The 21,663-nt window shown below is 32.9% G+C and overlaps 1 protein-coding gene across 1 annotated transcript; it reads left to right on the top strand.

The window, feature by feature from the left end:
- Nucleotides 1-8,711: 8,711 nt before the first annotated feature.
- On the top strand, nucleotides 8,712-19,702 carry LOC149797338 (uncharacterized). The gene is made up of 4 exons (XM_089962065.1): nucleotides 8,712-9,033; nucleotides 12,068-12,181; nucleotides 17,154-17,256; nucleotides 18,192-19,702. The coding sequence occupies exons 1-4, from the start codon at nucleotides 8,982-8,984 to the stop codon at nucleotides 18,382-18,384; spliced, it is 462 nt and encodes a 153-aa protein (XP_089818191.1). The 5' UTR covers nucleotides 8,712-8,981; the 3' UTR covers nucleotides 18,385-19,702.
- The last annotated feature ends 1,961 nt before the right edge of the window (nucleotides 19,703-21,663 follow it).

Raw genomic sequence — 21,663 nt, 5'->3', positions numbered from 1 at the left:
TATAGTACTTTGCCTGAAGAAGATTTTGTGTTATGGCAAGAGGGCCAAAATCTATTATCAGGCTGAAAACGCCTTTCTTTTGTATTTCTGTCACACCTCAATTTCATTTGTGACTGAGTAGAATGTAGATTAGCTTTTGACAACTTGTGCTTAAAATTAGAACATAATTAAAAAGATTAATTTCTATATCTTTATTTGAAAGAAATTTCTCTTTTAACAACTTCAATAGTCCATGAACGTTATGTGCAAAAACTAGTTCAAAGTAACTAAATCCTAATATTCGTTTTCATGAGCACCAAATAAACGGAGCTCAAGCATCTTAATCTTATATAATCCTTACTTGGCTTTAACAAATTTCGAGGTAATGGAACTTGAAAATATAAAAGAAATATTTGTCAGATATCACAGGGAAACTGTCGTGAAATGGACTCACTGATGCTTAACTCTACAATCTTATATATATTTTAAAGATCGATTTTTAATCAGTGGAGTGCAGAGCACTCTAATTTTGTGTTAAATAGTTGAATAATATAGAACACTTTGTTACTGGAGCTAATTTGGTGAACATATATCAACTTGAAAATCCATAATAAACGTGTTTCGATGGCCCGCTTCGAAGTAGAACGAGAAAAGAATAATTTGATCTTGGTTAGTAACATTGAACAAGATCACATGTTAAAATAAGGTAAGATTAGATCTAATACGACAGAGAAGCTCTAAACGGGTAAATAAACTGATGTTGGACAAACACTGATATTGTTGCTATACTAAACAAAAATGAATATCGAAAGAAGATTCTATCAAAAGATGTTCTTGTGTATGCGGATTTACGAATACCATCAGAGACATATCTAACTGATCGGTATTTTGAAGCTGGTGAGATTGAATGAAATAATGTTTCTTTTCCTCTTGTATGGTTAGTTGCTTTAACAATTATTTTTAGGATTTTCAAAATTTACACAACCTCATTTTCCGGGTCTCATATTTTCCTGCTGTGACACAAGGTCAAGATTATGTTTAAAACGATTATCTATTGTATGATGTTGATATGATCGTAACTTGGGATGAGTCCATGAAATACGTCATAAACTAAACGATGATAATAATATAAAATTGGATTAGTTTGTGTATCTTTAACGATGACCATCAAATAACCTATATTACCAACATCACCAATATTTTTCCTTGTTTTTACGTTTCGGACAACACCTCCTTTGCTAGCCACATACAAATCATATACAGGATGTGATTTACAGTTTTAGTGTTAGTGACCTGATCATTGACACGATACACTTGAAATCCAGCTGGAATGTCAACTTTGAGCAATATGCAGATAAGTTCATGTAAAATCATTTCAGTGTACTTTGCCTCATCTTTTGAACATTACTTTAATCTTATGACATTCTGATGTCATAATCTCGAGCAAATCTTTAGTTTTAAGAATAATAATAACTCCAAGTTCATTACCGGCAAAACAAGTTATATTTTTGATGACACCAACATATTTCCTGGCATATAGCAAGATCGTTTACGATAATAGGTCGTTTATATAAATTTGCCATCTTATACTATACATTTTTCGAACCTTTAGTTAGCCGTTTCCTACCATACTATTAGAGAAATATAAAACATTATATTATATGATGATGAAGCTTGCAGATACAGCAAAATCAGCAAAAAGAAATTGTAACAGCATTTGCTGGATTTGACAACAGCTTTATATTTGTTAATCAATTTTTACTAACAAATTTCTCATCAACAAATCTGTTTCATCTACTTCAACCAACAGTAAAATCTGAACTTGCCAAGCGTAACAGGTTGAAGATTGTTGTGAAATTATATGTTTTTTTTGTTAAATATGAGTATATCATCAGATCGGCAATCTGATCAAACGCAATCATCTCAGCAACATTGCAAAGAACTTGCTGATTCTTGCATTACATCGCTATCCCGTCGAGTTTTGATTGGAACAAATTTAATGTCATTGTCAGATGATATATTTCAAGAGATACAGAAAACAAAATAAAAAATGCACAACATCCGGATCGGGTTGGGGATTCGAAAGATAACAGTAATTTTATCAGCACTGTTCCCGGTAGATAAGGAAACCGACTTATCAAATTGCATTTGCCATTCTAAAAATCTAAACTTTTCATAAATTGTATTTCCCGTTTCTGACAATCAAATTCCAAAATTTGAGAAACAAAACATTTTACATTTACCATTTGATAGTATTGTATTTGGAGTAGATAATGACACACAACATATTTATACAAGATACATCAGCGATCGAGCCACATCGATCTCGCCAGTTCCAAACACTCAACAGTAAATGGATTATTCTATAAAAACCACTATGTGTGGATTCGGTTTGTTGGGTGGCAGTAGAACAAACACAAATAAAATGCATTTTTCTGCTTCAGATGCTTGCATGGCTGTAAGTCTCAGCTGGTATTAAATCGTCATCTCAAATATTGTTCTAACGTACAACGAATATATATGCCAGGTTAAGATGAAAATATATTGCAGTTTACGAACTACACTAACAAAATGAAAATGCCGTTTATAATCTACTATGATTTTGAGTCGAGTATACTTCCTGTGCAAGGAGTAGGAAAAAAAACCTGATAAATCATCGACAAAAAAAAAGAACATGAACATGTTCCTTGTGGAGTAGCGTATAAAGTTGTATGCGCTGTTGTTAAACTTTACCACTCGATGTCAACATCGGAATGAAGCCCTGCTTTTTGATTGCTTAAGAATATCATTAACGAAGTTGATGCCATCATTATATTCTCAACAGGACAACGAAAATGAAATTTCTAACCGTAAAACAAGAAATAGAATTAGCTTCAGCAAAACATGTCACATCTGCCAGCAAGAGGTTGCTTCTCAGCTTGACCAGGATAAATTAGAACATCATTGTCATATTACAGGTTGTTGTTGTTGTAGGATTTACCGCCATTTTTCAGCACAAGATAGGCTACACATGACGGCCAGTATAACTGGTGGAGGAAGAACCCTGGAAAACACCGGGAAGAACCACCGACCCACGAGAAACTACTGGCAATCTTTCTGACGTACCCACGTTAGCCAAGCCTGAGATTCGAACCCACTCAGACAGAGGTGAGATGACAATGATCCAGAACGGTGAGCAATTTTGGCCACTCGGCCACTTGGGGCCCCCATATTAAAGGTAAATATCGTGGTCCAGCCCAGGACAAATGGAATCTTAAATATACAGCACCAGATTTTGTTCTTGTTGCTGCTCATGATTTCCGTGGATACGATTCACCTATAGTCGTGGAAGCATTCGGTAAAAAGATATAATAAACCGTGTGAAAATCAATAACAGCCATAAAATAAATGCATCCTCAAAAACATTTAAAAATACAAGTCTGTGACACTCGGCAATTTGAGATTCATCGACAGCTAACAGTTTATGGAGGCATCATTAGATGAGTTTGTGAAAGAATGTCGGAAGTTTGATAGTTTGACAAAACATTTCGTCGGAACTGCAAGTTTACTTACAAGAAAAGGAATTTTTCCTTACGAGTATCTTCACAACGTGGATATATTTTATGAAACAAGTTTAACTGACCAGGCAAGTTTTTATTTTCGATTAAATCTTAAGAGTATCAGCGATTGTGATTGTGCTTGCGCTAATCAAATTTGGAATGAATGTAATTGTAAATTCTTCGGTGATTATCATGACCTGTATCTGATCACTGATTTGTTGTTTCTCGTGGATATTTGAAAATTATAGAGATGTTACCGCTGATAACTACGACTTGACCCGGCTTTATATTACTCAGCACCGGGACTATCATGGGACGCATTACTCAAGCACAGTAAAATAAAATTGGAACTGTTAACAGACAATGACATGTTTTGTTTCATAGAAAGTAGATTTAGAGGAGGAGTAAGCGTCATCAAAAAAAAATATGCGATCGCCAACAACAAGTGGATGAGCAATCATGATAAGACATTGCAGTAGTTTTTCATAGTTTATTTGGATCCTAATAATCTTTAGGGATATGCAGTGTCTGAGCCAATGCCGTATGGTGGATTTACATGGATAAGTCCGGATCAGTTTTTCAAAGAAACAGATAAAACTGTGCCTGATAATATTGGATATTTTGTTGAAGTTGATAAGCTACATGACACACATAACGATTATCCGTTTTGTCCTGAATCAATGCTGATCGGAGATATGTTATGCATTATAAAAATCTTAAACAAGCACTTGATTATAGTCTTATATTAAGAAAAGTTCATCGCATGTTATATTTTTTCAATCGCATTGGATGAAAGATTGTATCGACTCTAATGCTAGTCAAACATTAATTGCAACAACATAATTTAAGACGAATTTCTTTAAGCTCATGCACAATAGGGCCTTCAGAAAGACCAATGAACGTGATGACATCGAGATAGTTATTAACGCCGAGCGTTGTGATAAGCTTGTAGTATCAGACAATTTCGTTAGCATAACAATTTTTAATTAAATTCTTGTCGCGATACATAAGAGAAAGATAAGCTTGAAGTTGAATAAAAGGTTTATGTTGGTATGGCAGTTTTTGAAATATCAAAATGGTTGATGTACGACTTGTATTATAATTTTGTTAAGGTTGAGTGGTCTCATGTAGGGTTGCTGTTCACTGACACTGATTCGCTCATGTACATATTATAATCTGATGATATTTATAAAGAATTTTATGAACACCGGTATCTGGTTGATCTTTCTGATTATCCAACAAATAGCGGATATCACTGCGATGACAATAAAAAGGTAAAAGGAAAGTTTAAAGATGAAGTTGCAATGACATTTATAACGGAATTTATTGAAAAACGTAGCACAATGTATTTCTTAAAATTATCTGATAATAAGGCCATGAAACGAGCCAAGGGAATAAAAAAGAAATGAGGTCGGTAAGATAATATAATTTGATAATTATAGGTCAGCGTTAGACGGTTTTAGTGGTCATGTTGAGATGAAGGCAATAAAATCAAATTGTCATAAAATTGAGACGGATGTTATGATAAACGATATTGTTCTGATGGCATTAATACATACGCGTTGGGATATAAAAAAATGTGATGTTGATTTTAGCAAAGTAGATTATGTAGATTAGCTGCTACAGTAAATTTCTAGCAATTTTGTTTTTTAAATTATCAGATATAAAAGTGTCTAGCAATTATATCGTAAAATGTTGTGTGAAATGTATAAGTAGTCTTGTAAAAGGGGTGTTTCTGGATCAAGCCCCTATTTTGTCTGACTACGGTGATGATTGAATAACATGTCCTCAACGGGTAAACGATTAGAAAATAAAGGTTGTTGCCTCAACAAAGTTGTTTCCTTAGTTATTTAGACTAACTTGACGGGGCTATGGATAAGAAAAGAATAATGTTGTCGTCCAATACAAAACCCACTTATGTGAGACTAATAATACAATCTTATGTGCACTTAAAACAGTAAGGGAGGAAGTGAAATGATATATTGAAATAAACTCTGAAGCGCATTTTGTCACATTAATTAAATCAAATCCCATAGGAGCCCCATCAAATTAACTAAGCATAGTATTATAACATACTGTAGGCTTAAAGTTAATCACCAACGTATTATACCCATACTGTAGGCTTAAATCAATCACCAACATATTATACCCATACTGTAGGCTTAAAGTTAATCACCAACATATTATACCCATACTGTAGGCTTAAAGTTAATCCCCAATGTATCATACCCAAACTGTAGGCTTAAATTTAATCACCAATATGTTATACCCATACTGTATGCTTAAAGTTAATCACCAACATATTATACCCATACTGTAGGCTTAAATTTAATCAGCAATATATTATACCCATACTGTAGGCTTAAAGGTAATCACCAACATATTAAACCCATACTGTAGGCTTAAATTTAATCACCAATATATTATACCCATAATGTAGGCTTAAAGTTAATCACCGACATATTATACCCATACTGTAGGCTTAAATTTAATCGCCAACATATTATACCCATACTGTAGGCCTAAAGTTAATCACCAACATGTTATACCCATAATGTAGGCTTAAAGTTAATCACCAACATATTATACCCATACTGTGGACTTAAAGTTAAACACCCATGGGTCATCGTAATCTACGTTGCTCATATAGAATTCCTAACTGTAAGTATGAGTATCAAGATTAATTAAGACTAATAATTTAAAATGATATCTATATCTGATACTTTGTATTAAACAAACTAAAGATGAATAAAGAAAACAAGAAGATTAAAAATAGGGAAAATATGAATGAAAATTATGATATTCGACATTAGTCAGGCAAACTATGATTTGAAATATCCCAGTGGCCAATGAATATCTTTTATAGATTCAACTAATAGAGGCATGCATAGCTCACATGTGACAAATATTAGTGTGTGTACTTGACTAAATAAATAAATGTACATAATTTATAATGACATTTTTGGGTGCCAACCTGACTACAGGAAATTAGACCAGGTTCAAATATTTTAAATGATTTTGTTTATCTGACAATAAATTGTGGTATTTGTCAATATTACATTCTTGTGTATCTCTTCTCTATTCTGCGTTAGACAAGTTCGTTAATATCGTGTATTGAAATTACTTGTAAAGAATTACTCTTATGTCTTCTCTAACAGGACAGAAATTCGAAATTGACAAAGTATTGAAGATAAAATTAACTGCAAGCAATTATTTCTTGTAAAGCTGGCAATGTTTATGTTACACTTTAACCATCTACAGTGAACTTTCAAATCCATGGACTCCAAGGATTCTAATAAATTGCTTAGAGCGATGAATGGTTGGAATGAAATATGTTGCCTTATCTACGACGCCAGCACAGAGTTTTGATGATGAAGACTCTTGACAATGACAAATTTAGAATCCTTTTATTGAGATCAAATGATTATATATATTGAGATCAAATGATTATATATATATATATATATATATATATATATATATATATATATATATATATATATATATATATATATATATATATATATATATATATATATATATATTGTTACGACTATATGGTCTTAAGCTAAGTAATACAAAGGAGCGAAAGCCTACATGTTTTGTAGAATTCAACACAAAGGTTTTATTTGCCTAGCATAAAGAAAGAAAGTTGAAAAAGAACTTACACTATTGTGAATTAAATCCGAAATAATTCTAAAGGTTCTATTACAAGTCCAAATTATGAGAGTTCCAATTAAACTCTACTAGTGTTCCAAATAAATTCCAATATTGAGTATTAATGTGCTTATTGTCGCTAACGTGCTAATGTGCCAAAGGCCTGGAGTGTGGCGATGTGCTAACATTCTTTTGTTGTACCATAATAATATAATCAAAATGACCTTCTCTGAATTAACTATAATTCCATATTAATGTTTAGTCCAAGAATAATAGCGAGAACATTGCAGCAGTGAATATTTATTTTCAATAAATAAATAAATAAACCTAAATTAATAGCTGAAAATAAAAATAGACTAATTCTGCTTCAGATTTTAAGGCAAAAATAAATAACCCCATTATAATCGAGATTATATACCCCTCGACTTGAACTAGGTCGCAATTACCTTTTTCTGAAATACTATGTCGACTAATCGGAAATTTCAATTGTGAAATATTATAAGGTCAGAATCAAGACTGTATCTTTAAGTCAAATTAAAGTAAACAGGTTTACTATTAATAATGATCTGGATATTTAATCCACAATGATAAGGAAATATTAACTATGTATTATTGTGTTTACAAAATAAATGTTACTGGTAAGGTACACAGATAACTTGAATTTGGACATAATCAAGTAAACCATACAGATGTACATATAAAGTTATTAAGATAAGCCAAGAACAATATAAGTTAACTATAAATACCAATAAATGTGTATTTGTGTTCGTTTGTGTCTCTTTATATTACGATACAATATCATGTACTCTGCTTGTTTGTGTACTTTCTGAGACTTACCTTTTACTCCATTATAGTTAGAACTGTTTGTATTTCATTTTTTGTTTTACATCCTCCATTTATCCAAAGTGTCATAACTTAAATTATATGGCATCTATTACTTTGCTCAGTCTGGAGTTTTGTCCTCAAAAGTTGATCCAAATGTATATTTGGAAGTTGTAGTTATATTACTTAACTATGGAGATATGTCATGGCAAATTCAGCGATCTGACTAAAACGTACTTGTAGCATCACTTTTCAGCAATTATACACATTTTACAGCGATGTTAAACAGAAAATCTCATACTTAACTTTTGGCCTTTTACTCGTGATTTCCACTTACATGTATTTAGTAGATATTGTATTTACGTCTTTTTATTGCTCGTTGCACTTCAGCTTGATAGATAGATAGACAGATAGACAGATACATACATACATACATACGTACATATATAAGTACATACATAAATACATACAAATTCATACATACACACATTCATGCATACACACATTCATACATACAAACATACGCACATTCATACATACATACATACATACATACATACATACATACATACATGCATGCATACATACATACATACATACATGCATACATACATACATACATACATACATACATACATACATGCATACATAATTTGATAGTAGTTTTGAGATAGATATATCGATGAATGAAATGTTATTATATTTTGCAGGTAATGCAAGCACTGAGAATAAAACAGAATATGTTTGCTCTTGTCGTAATCTGCAGCTTGACTGTACACCTTCCTTCATTATAGTGATTAACAGCTCGTACGGCATTACGAAGGGGAAATGCGGACAAGGTGCCAGTCCATGTATCGACTGTTGTACGCAGGAACCAGATGGCTGTTTGGCGCCCTATCGAAACGTATCAGTTTTAAATGAAAGATGCCACTTACAGACGCGTTGTAATATATCTTATGAGGAAGTCAATATTGAATTAGAAGTATGTGGGCAGAAAAGTTAGATTACTTAAGAGTGGATTATGAATGTGTTGCAGGTAAGTTTGTCTCTGTCTGCTTTTTTGTATTAATATACATTTTGCTGCATTGAACAAACAATGGCAAAAGAATGTGATTGCGTCAGTAATATGTTTCATGCGTATTATAATGATTCAAATCAATATTAAAGCGTACAATATATTTTGCAACTGTTGATATATCACACTATTATTTGAATATGCAGATCTAGTAACTAGTAAATTGCATATAGTCAAATTTATGTATTTCCATTCTCTTCAATGGACTATTCTTAAATCGACAGTCAATCACGTTGATTCTGGTCTTTGTGGACATTGGTGGAGAACTGAAACGGACTGAAAGATATTGCGACTTATAAAAAAATGATTTTCCACTCATTCGTCATTAGTGATGTATGAAAATAACGATAAAATAATTTTGCCTAGTGGTTAGAGTGTCCGCCCCGGATGCAGGAGGTCGTGGGTTCGAACCCCGACCGAGTCATACCAAAGACTTCGAAAAATGGTGCTAACAGCTGCCTCGCTAGACGCTCAGCATTAAGAGGTTAGTGTTAGGACTGGTCGGCCTGGTGTCAGGATAATGTGACTGGGTGGGACATCGTGCTACATGTCTGCGGCATGGCCCCAGTGCTAGACATCACTTTATACTGCCACACTGTAGACATCGTAGCAATATGACTAGAAAATTGTTAAAGCTACGTTAAAAATCTAAATCACACACACACACACACACACACACAGACACACACACACACATTAATAATGCCCGTTTTCTAAATGAATATAATATGGTATACAATTTCATCGCAATCCTTTCTGCTTCCCGTTTCCCCTCCTCTTTCATGCATTGGGGACAAAATATGCAGAAATATTGAGGTAGTCCATGAGAAGACGAGCTCAAAGGATTTTCGCTTGTTTCTCATGACCAATGAATGATGGTAAAAGTTATGTCAAACCTACTAAAGGAAGAGAGAGAGAGAGAGAGAGAGAAAGAGAGAGATGGATGGGGGAGGAGAGAATAGTAATGATAACTAAAGCAGATTAATGACTTAGATCAACCATATATATATATATATATATATATATATATATATATATATATATATATATATATATGTGTGTGTGTGTGTGTGTGTGTGTGTGTGTTTTTGATTTGATTTAATTGTTTGCTTGCTAGTTTAAAATTTTTCATATTTTTTTTAATTCCATTGCTAGTTTTTGCAATGTACTAATATTTACTGGATTTGATATTTTCCAGAAATTCAGTACAGCTTTTCGAAAACCTAATATTAGTACTTTGTATCAAATGCTGACCTAGTTCCTGACCTTGATTAAAAATCAGCAAGAGTTGAAGTAAACATATTTTTTAAATTTTTTAATTCATTCTTAGTGTTGGATTTATAGAGTGAAACCGATGCTGTACTGGGTGTACGTGACTTTAAATATATAGTGATTATTTCGTAACTCTCGTCTTACTGAAGGGTTGACCCTTATCCTTGCGTCTGATTTGCGCAGCAGGCAGAATTAATAGTGATGTTTTGAAAAATAATTTCAGCTCGTCTTTTAAACACTTAGACGTCAAGGTTTTTTTTTGTTGTGACCAGCTGGAATTAAATTTTAATTTTTCTTCAAATTATTTGGATTCTAAGAGGCTAATTCTTTTCCCTGGGAATATTTAAGTTCTCAGACAGAATTCTTGGACACGGACATTTATTGAAATTTTATTCGGAATTCAAAACTGGAATATTATTTTATGTGGGTCAACAAAGAACTGTTGACACTTCAGTACTATACTGACTACAGTATACGTCATCGCCTTCCATTTTCGAAGTTCTTTTCCTTATTTTCACCTTGTTTTTCTAGTGAAATTTTTTTGGTTAAATTTTACAATGCTTGCTGTCTTCACTTGTTTCTTGTTACTGTTTATGAGAGCCTAAACACGTAACAATATTCTCTCTCTCTCTCTCTCTCTCTCTCTCTCTCTCTCTCTCTCTCTCTCTCTCTCTCTCTCTCTATATATATATATATATATATATATATATATATGGCTACTTACTGCCGCTTGTTCATATTACGGTATATTGTTGACGACCAATATCAGAAAAGATGGCGTGATGTTCCGCACTATACGTCAAGGCAGCGCTTGATGGACAGTGGTGCGTCATATGGAAAATAGTGTCAACCTGGATTTATTGTATAAAAAGAAGACGAAGCAAATGTTTCCTAATAACAAATAAGGAAAGAAAACGACAGTATGTTAAAGATAACGTTAGTAGCGATAGAGTAAAGGAGTGAGGTGGTGCGCTAGGTGAAATGTAAACCCAGGAGGCGGGATAGGTGATGGGTCATTGGATTTAGATGACATCCTTGAGGAGAATGGAATTCGTTAATATTTACCTACATTTCATCAATCTGAAAATAGTTATTTCATGTATTGTATTCATGATGTCAGTCGGTTCTTTGACCTATTTATCCATCGTATTCAGTTTACGAAAAAGTCTTGCCCTTAATGTACGCCTTCGTATTTGTACGCGATTTAAGATCATGCTTATAGTTTCCAACTGTTCGTATAACGAATCGCGCAGTGTTTGCAATTCTGCCTGCCTCAACATCCACTTCGCGTTTAATACTCCTGTGGCTCCATGATAAGTCCATCTTTTGATTGTTTGTTTGTTTGCTTCACTAAAAGATTTAAGTAAAGTAATATTTGCAGATAATTACAATTATACCCTGTCTTCATTAACCGAATAGTAGCGAGAATCCACTGTGGTTATTAAATATTGTGCGCTACGCCGAGAATGATATTTATTCCCCTTCACAGACACCTCGATTCATTAAAAAATAAAAATTGAAACAAAGCAACATTAAATAAAACGCATATAAATTTATGCAATGAAACGTTAGTTTCTAAAAGATGAAACATTTTTGTAAAGTTGTGAAACCGCAAACAATAAATTGAAATGGAACTTTTGTTGACGGAAATGGCGAGAAAAGAATGATCATCAGTAATATAAAATTTCCATGAAATCATTATCTAAACCCATATACATTTTAGGTACAAGTACAACAGATAAGAAAACTGAAACAACATCAAAGACATCCAGCAGAATTCTGACATCAACTGCGTCTCTGTCCACACTTGGAGTTACTTCCTCAGGCAACCAGTCAAGTACAGCATTAATATCAACTTCATTGAATTTTAAGGATTACGATAAGAACGCTCCAAATAAGTATTTTATTTTTATTTCGTAGGCTTAATAGATCCATTTTGTATTATGTGCTGCCTACCAGTCTTAAGAGGTAAGTTCATGTCAGATTTCTGGTATATATATATATATATATATATATATATATATATATATATATATATATATATAATATGTATGCAGCGAATAACAGTCCTTTCAAATGCACTGAATCCAGCAAGGGATCTCCTGATCTCGCGTGTCAGGGATATATCAAGATAAATGCAATACGGTGACAACGAACAGTGCAAAACCAGCCTAAGTGCTTTCGATTATAGATTAGTCTTTTTCAAACAAAAACAAAACAGAAACAAGGCAAACATGCAAAAAAAAAAAAAAAATATAAAAAAATAAAACATAAAAGCTTTGAGGTTACATAATTTTACACGACTTTATCTATAGGAATAAAAGCTTTAAATTTCGTATGTTTCAACTAGTCGGCTTCAACGTCAATTTCACTGAAAGTTTGGCCACGGGAAGAGAAGTGTTCTGCAACTGGAATTCTGTACACTTTGGAACATTTGATTAACTGAGGCTATGACAAAGACCTGATAGCGGAGGCTACCCAAAGGGCTAAGCTTACGAACTGCAAGGACCTACCAAAATGCTGTGAAAAGGAAAAGGTCTACCGGATAGCATTTATTGTGACCTACCATCCAGACAACCCCAAAGTAGGTTAATCATCCGGAAACACTGGCCCATTGTGAAATCTGGCGACACACTCAAGTTAATCCTCCCGAACAAAACAAGTAGAGTAGTACCCTACCAGAGACAAAATATCCTCAAAGACGGCCTAGTCAGAGCGAGGTAAACGCCAAACACTAACCAAGACCACCTTAGTAAATCTGGCCCCACTGGGGATAAAAGGTGCAAAAACTGTCAACATGTGATAGATACCAACTCATTTTCTAACACAGTGACTAGCGAAAAGCTGAAGATACATGGTCGAAACATAACGTGCAAAACAGAGAATGTAATTTATATTACCACATACAAGATCTGTATCCCTCACTATGTCAGAGAAACTGAAAAGTTACATCAAAAGAAACATTTTCACAGATCTGATTGGATTACAAAGAAGCTGTACATAAGTCCAGTTGCAGAACACGTCTCTTCCTGTGGCCACACTTTCAGTGATGTAACACTTATTGGAATTGTTCACAACCCCAACTGGAATTATGAAACCAGGAAAGAAAATGAATCTTACTGAATATGCCACCTGAGAACCATAGAACGTCTTATATAATGGAACTGCTTCCTTTACTATATAAATTGGTTTGTGGGTTACACACACACACACACACACACACACATACACACACACACACACACACACACACGCACACACACACACACACACACATATATATATATATATATATATATATATATATATAGAGACAGAGAGAGAGAGAGAGAGAGAGAGAGAGAGAGAGAGAGCATTGGATAGATGGATTGTACAATGTTTTGTAAAACGGAGAAACAAGAAGGTTAAAACACAACCTTCAGCTGCATTGGACAATGGTCGAGTTTATATCATCAGTGCCATTTTTACATATATTCCGTTCTATCCGTTATTTACCAGTAGATGTTGCGCTAAATGTCATTCACTAGCAAAACGATATTTAGTGCAGTTTGCACTAAATGTGCATATAGTTTTTTTTATTGGTCTTTGAATTCGTATGTCACAAAAATTCCCCTGCGTCATAACACGTACATTTCTGTCTGTTTTACAACAAATACTGCTTGTTACGGTTCAAACAACACATCATATGGCTCACATTTTTGTACCACATGGAATATGTTGTTTGATTTTAAACTTTCAGTCTGTTTTCAAGATTTTTATCATGTTTGAATTCATCCAGTTTACACTTAAAGCAAATTGAAAATTTAGTTTATATGTTGAAACCAAAGTGCATATTCCAAACGATTGTGGACCTTTTCGTGGCCAATTAATAAATACTCTCGCGTGCTTGGATATAGAGGCTGCTCGTGTATTCAAATGAACAATGCTCGGAAATATTACTTGTTATTTGCTTTGAATATTAGTTTGCTTAATGTGTACGCTTTCGTTATGCTATGGTCCCTGACTTTGTAATATTTTGCGTGTATTCCTGTGAAAAACTATAAACATGTCATATGAAGATATTGTTCATTGTTGCAGTTCCAGCCGAACTTCAGTACTTGAGATTTAACTATATACCTAAACGTACGCCATGGATGGAAACCAGTCTTACGTAGTAATTGACGAGTGATTGTTTCCTTAATATTGACATAATTATTCAGATTATCAACCTTATATAGTTATTTCCCTTGAATATTGTCATTGAGAAGTCTACACTTTCCTTACTATTTTTTTTTGTTTTAATTTTAACTAAAGAATGGTGATTATTCATCCAGTTATGACACTCTTTAGTTCTTTTTCCGAATAGGTCCAAATGAAGAATGCGTGAGTAAACTTGACATAGAAAATGATATCATTTAGAACTTAGGAAATATTTCTGTTTGTATTTCAGCTATATATAAGTTCTGATAAGACGTAGGAAACATATATGTCCATTAATTTACCCATTCTTTGGAGATATTAATTTTAGTTAAAAAAACAATTGCGCTTTCTATCGCAAATCTTTAGTAAATTACAATTCATCTCATACAATCAATTTGCTACTAAATTATTAAATGAGCACGACATTTCTACAAGAAGTTAAAACCTTATCATGCTTCATGTTTGTCTAATGGCCGCTGTAAGCAAATTAAGATTTTAAAGGTGTTTAATTTTTTTGTTAAATTTTGCGGGGTGGAGGCAGGAATTCAGTTCTATCTCTATCATACGAAAGCTATTTCGTAGTCAAAGGGTTTAAATACAAATCTGTTCATTCCGCAATACGCTCAGTCTCTCTTGAATAATCTGAAACAGTTGACCTGCTAGACGGAATGTTCCTTGCCATAGTTAATGCTCAACAGGTTTGTGAATTTTCATAACAAGGTAAAAGATGCCTTGATCTAAAATTATTCGGAATCAAGTAATCAAATTTCACTTTGTCCAAAACACCGATATTACATAACGTCTGACTTCGAATTCAGTATAATTCTAAACTGATATTGAAAGAGACATATACTAATTCCAAATTATTATTATTATTATTATTATTATTATTAAAACAGTCACTGTCGTCAGATGAAGGAACGCTTGTTAACGAAAATGTACTGTGTTAAATATTTAAATATGTTTTGCAGTGCAACAATGCTAAGAAAAGAATGCACATCGGTAATATGTAATTTCACTGAATGAAGATTTAAGGCAATATACATTTTAGGTACAAGTACAACAACAAATACAATTGGAACACCAGAAAATGCGTCCAGCACAATTGGTGTTACTTTGTCAAACAAATAATCAAGTACTGCTCAGCATCAACTTCATTGAATGGTACGGATAATAATTTTATTTTTGAACTGAATAGGCTTGAGAGATCCATTTTTTCTGTTTGCATACAAGTTTCAAGAAATTAGTTGATCTCAGATTTGAGTTGAAGATAGATATATAACCTTGTTACTACTACCACTACAAATTTGTTGCAAAGTTACACTGAGTTTCGAGATACAATTTCAAATTCTTAGATTAGTATAATCTTGAAGGAGGAGATCACTCGCATGACAAATGAATGGACCCATCTGCAAGTTTCAAATTATGTGTCCTGAAGTGTCACTAGATGGCGCACTGATAGTTAATTTCGACGGGTATCGCAGCAGAAAGATAATAGTTATTATTACTGCAGCAATTTTGAATGGACACATAGATTCAAATAAATAAAGTTACCTCAATTTTAAATGCTGTCCTTTCTTTTATATCGATGGAGCTAATGAATATGTTTCTTGTGTAGCTTCGATGATTTAAGCGATGAATTGCATTGTATTTGTGAACGTATTTTGTCTTCAGTCGTTCTAACTATTTACAACTCAAAATGTATATTAAAAACCCTAATGATATAAGATTTAATGACCTCTTGAACTCTGTAGACAGTGACACCTATATTAAACTGTTAATGCTGATCAAAGAAATTATACTGCATTTCAACAAAACATTCGGATAGCTTAATTTAATAGTTCTTTATCTTGAATATTCCAACAGAGAATTTCGTAAGATTGCTAAGCTATAAATACTTTGTAAAATTCCGGAGCATTTAGGACCATACAAGGAAATATAAAATATCTACTTCTATGTAGACATTCATCCCCATATGAATACTTACCCAGTTGTTATGTTGCTCACCATTCAACCTAAATTCGACTGCTAAAGTGTTGTTTATATACTTTGTTTCACATTCCTCTCAAGGATGCTTGATTATAAACCAAGACCAAAAGTTGTACGTCTACGATTGTTTTGTACAGTAGGTGTTAAAAGTATTTGTTGATCTTCAACTGAATGAATAGCCTCTCGAACACTGTAACTCATCAAACATTGGCAACTGTGCTCTTGATATGACAATCCATTAACGCATTTATTGAGAAAAATACAAAAAGTAATGAAAATCAATAAAGTAGCCCTGTAAAAACAATGACGAATCACACCTCATGTGTAACATAGTCTCCACCCTTTCGAGCTCCATTGCTGTCTCAAAACTCGAGCTTTGATACACAGTTTTGAAAATTGTACAAACATAAACTTGCTGTACAAGATAAATATAAGTGATATAAATAAATCTATATTTATGATTAATCTTGTGTATGTCGGACGAAAATGTGCACGTGACCCTTTATCTTAGAATCCATTTCTTGTATATAGTTTTACTAGCAAACAAACGCCTTACTACAAGACATGATTGACCATTATGCCAATTTAATATTGGGAATAGCCATATTTATACGGATGATATTATTAACTGTTTCTTTCAGGCGAGGACGAACAGTCTAAACACATCATGATCGTTTTAGTTGTGATTGCGACAGTACTTGTGATATCTGCAGTTGTGGTAGCAGTATTTATTTTGCATAGGAGGTATGAAAATAACAATTTTGTACATTCCCGTGAAATGTTTGCTAAAAAATAATAAGTATATACACACACGCATATAGAAAAGACACATATAAAGGCAAACTGAGAATATATTGATATACCGGATCGGGTCAAAATATGCAAAATAATCTTAAACATTTATATCGATGCTCATAAACATTGTTATTTTTTTATCTCGTGTAGAACAAAAAATAAAGTATTGAACTTCAGCCTTGATTAAGAAAAGTTAACAATTTAACAGGCAGCTAACAATTTAACAGACACCGACAATTAGAAGTGTTCATCGTGCTGTTAGTTTTACATTGTTTTCGATCAGTATAATCTAAAACACATGCCACGCTCTTATTCTACAATTTAATCTCGCATACTATATAAAATGTGAACGAGATTAGGTCACAGCAAAAATACACAACATGAACACACACACACACACACGCACACGCACGCACACACACACACACACACACACACACTGTGCAATGTACAGATATCTTAGAGATACATACTCGTTAAACATTGTCAGCTTTTGCTTGATGAAGCACATTTAATTCAGGTGCTATAAGCGCTAACGTTAATAATCTTGAATCAGCATCAGTACTGTATATTTGGGGCAAATATTATCTGCCTCGCCCACCCCCAATAAAATCCAATGAACAACATCAAACAAGAAAACAAGCAAGCAAACGTACAAAAACAGCTTCAAATGGTGGACATTGAATGGTTCATTGACTTTAATGTAGTCAGTTAAACAAACAAATAAATATTATTTAAGGTTGTATTCGATCAATACTAGTTTCATTGACCTAAAATATATATATATATATATATATATATATATATATATATATATATATATATATATATATATATATATATATATAAAACCAATGTTTTTAACACTACATTTATCCAAACAGACGATGTAAGAAATCTACTAGGGACGATGCATCCAAGTATGAAGTACCTAACGAGCTGATAAATCATGACATTACGAGTAATAGACAGTCAACCCATAACTATGAAATAATTGTTGAAACCCCAAATTACGATGAGATGAATGACAAATCTATAGCAACTCATTCCATACCTGCAAGGAAAGAAAAAAAATGATAGTGATATTGCTAAAGACGAGATGAAAAATGGAGGAAACGGTAAAATTGAAGAATATGACAGAATTCAGTTTGAGAAAAAATGTGCTGTAAAGATGCCAAACTATGACTCTGTATCGGCAATAGAAGTAAAGAAACTTGATGATACGTATTACCATGCATCCAGTCAATCAAACCCTGCCTCCCTTCCAACTACAAATGAATATTCTCATGGTCAATTTTTAATACAAGAGTCACAGAGCAATGATTACACGAAAGAGACAACAATTACTAACGAACCACGTATTGCTGATAACTACTCCCATGTTGACCTCGACTCAGACAGAACCAAGGGAAGACAAACAAACATCATGGAAGAAGATTCATACATTCACATCGATCTTGATAAAACAACAATCGCGTCTAGAAATGGAGAGACGGTAAATGTACGAACCATACATAAATCTAAGGAGGGTTCTCAGACATTCAAAGAAGATCTCCAGTCTCTTGATGCTGAGAGTGAAGTATGGCCTATAGATAACAGTAATTCTGGAGTGTCTTCTAAAGATCCACCACTACCAGACATCAAAGCCGCATCTTTGCCGGATAAATACATCGAGTTTAAAATTGGTGACATATATGACACACCCGTGTGCAAGGATCAGCAGCCCACTGTTGTTCTGAAGGGAAACAATGAACATTTATTCAATAGTATTGATACTGGAAACAAACGAAAATCTGCAACTGAAGAGAACAATGGTGCAACTAAAAACTTTGCAATTGGGTCCGATTATGAGCTGGCAAAACTAACAGACTTTTAGATATGCGTATGCACATAACATAAAAGCTATCCAGAGCTTTTCCACAGCACGATTCTGTTTATATTGAAATGATTTGTTTACGTTATTCGCCATTGATATATTTACTGTTAGTTCCATGATTTTTCACTGATTTATAACATGTGAATAATTATTTTATCTAGTATTCCAACTTGAAGGCTGTTTATCGATACCGTACGCAAGACGATAATACAATTAAAGATAAAGAAATAACCGTGGTATAAACCATATTTGAATTATTAAATAAACCAGAATCATTGTAAGACATACCTCCTGTATACAGTTTTACTAATGTAAATACCATTCTAGTTTAATGAACTTCATTGCTTGAAATAACCAGAAAGGACCACATCAATCAGTCTAATCATGCTGTGTATAGAAAACGTTTTATTATTTAATCTTGTCTCTGTGTACAGATGCAAGATGTTAATCCTTTCATCCAACAATTTTTATCTTCAACAAAAGATACACATTGTAAAATAGATTTGCATTATATCCGAAGTATGTGTAACGTGTTCTCGGTTTTACATTGATATACAATGGCTTTTACAGTTTGATGACATCCTGCTAACTTTATGCGATATTCCATTCTTCGATATTTGATATGATTTATTCCATATTAGTCATCATGAAAATTCTAATTAGTCTCTACACAAGATACATGGACACCTTGACTAATTTAAAATCATTATTGGCTTAACCATATGTGTAATCGTCACTGCCATTTTTGTAAAAAGTCTTCAAACGTTAAGGACACGTACATTCAACCCAAGACAAACAGATGATTTAAATGTGAAACAAATTTAATTATCTTTGGATCTTTAGAAGCTTCGCGTGCGTTACTTTGGGAATTTATCACCTACTTAAACCTTGATGATAAATTCTCCATATAAAGTGACGATTTGAATAGCAACGGAATCAACCAGGCAGAATTCAATGTCGGAAAGTTCTAAGTTGTTCTGACAAATACGTTAGCCACACAGGAATAGTAAATTTGATAGTCGTTGATACATTCATGAGGTAGTTTATATATCTTGAATTATAAAATACTTACAAATGTTATTACATACATACATACATACATACATACATACATACATACATACATACATACATACATACATACATACATGCATGCATGCATGCATGCATACATACATACATACATTGCATGTGCAGATGTGACTTACGAAAGCTTGTGAACGTTTTACTTTGTATATGTCTTGTTATGCATATTTTATATAATTATATCCGATTTAATATATATTTATTTCAATTTAATTGCTTCTCAGTTTATTTTTTTTATATTTTTCATTACCTGTTATTGTAATGTAAATTTATTCACTAGAGATAATACATTTTTTATAAAATGGTTTGACCATGGCTGTTCGTTTTGTAAACACCAGGTGTTGGTCTGAATCCTGACCTTGTTTTAAAATTTGTAGCAACCACGTAAACAAGTTCTATTTTTATTTTAAAATGATTGGTTGTTGTCGAGGTCATGATGGGACTTCGTGTTTAAGAGGTAAACAAATTTTTTATTTCTTAGAGTATAAAGATTAGTTTTCGTCAGGGTCACACCGGGTGCTCGTGAACTTTAACAAGTTATTAATTTATATAAGCATCGAGAAGATGATCCACTGACCCCTTGTTTACGTTTAAAGACTCGATTTAACCTCTGTTTTGAGGAGTTATTCTCAGTATAAACTGGACTATTTCAGTGGAAATTGTATGTTTTGCTATTTTGAGTTATTTCATATTACTTGGATTGGATTTCTTTCAAATTACTTAGATCTAAAAGGATTAATTCTGTTATTGTTCTGGAAAATACGTGTGCTCATGTAAAATTGTTGAACAAGGACAGTTTATTTTAGATAAAAATTTATTCAGCTATCAAAAACCGGAGTGACAATTCTTGTTTCTACAATGAACTGTAGACTTCAACACAAACAAATTTCAGCATACGTCATCGTCTTCCATCTTGGATTTTTGTCGGGATTCGAACTTAAAAACAATTTGTTATTATGACTTAAAACTGTTATTCTTGAATTATTCATGGATTATTTTTGAATTTGATAGTATAAAACCGCAAGTTAATATTTTTTAATTTTTACACAATTTTTCCAGGGAAATAAATTAGTGTATTTTTTCAGAGCTTGTTGTTTTCACTCTTTCTTGTGTTTCTGTTTAATGAGCCTAAACATGTGACATAAAAGTCTAAGAGACATTTTCATCGTAATTCGAATCTTAATATTTCCAAAAAGATTTTTAAAAAGCTTAATAACCAGAAATTGTTTTTTGTAATCATAGAATCCATCATTAAGCTTTTGTTTATGCTTCCAAGTGATATATCAAATTAAATATATTCAAATATGTTACCTTAATTTTGCCATACTGCTTTAATATGATTATACAGTATACCCACTGAAGCATCTCACAAAACATGTTAATCAGTCTCGTGC

This window comes from Sinohyriopsis cumingii, chromosome 6, assembly GCF_028554795.1.
Source record: "Sinohyriopsis cumingii isolate HCF-2022 chromosome 6, ASM2855479v2, whole genome shotgun sequence".
Taxonomy (NCBI): Eukaryota; Metazoa; Mollusca; class Bivalvia; order Unionida; family Unionidae; genus Sinohyriopsis; species Sinohyriopsis cumingii.
This window is presented reverse-complemented; position numbering and strand designations above follow the sequence as displayed.

Excerpts from the sequence above, each read along its gene's own strand:
- LOC149797338 (XM_089962065.1), top strand. The coding sequence starts at position 8,982 with ATGTGGGCAGAAAAGTTAGATTACTTAAGAGTGGATTATGAATGTGTT. Across the intron at positions 9,034-12,067 it reads GGATTATGAATGTGTTGCAG|GTACAAGTACAACAGATAAG; the intron begins GTAAGTTTGTCT and ends TATACATTTTAG. Across the intron at positions 17,257-18,191 it reads GTATTTATTTTGCATAGGAG|ACGATGTAAGAAATCTACTA; the intron begins GTATGAAAATAA and ends TTATCCAAACAG.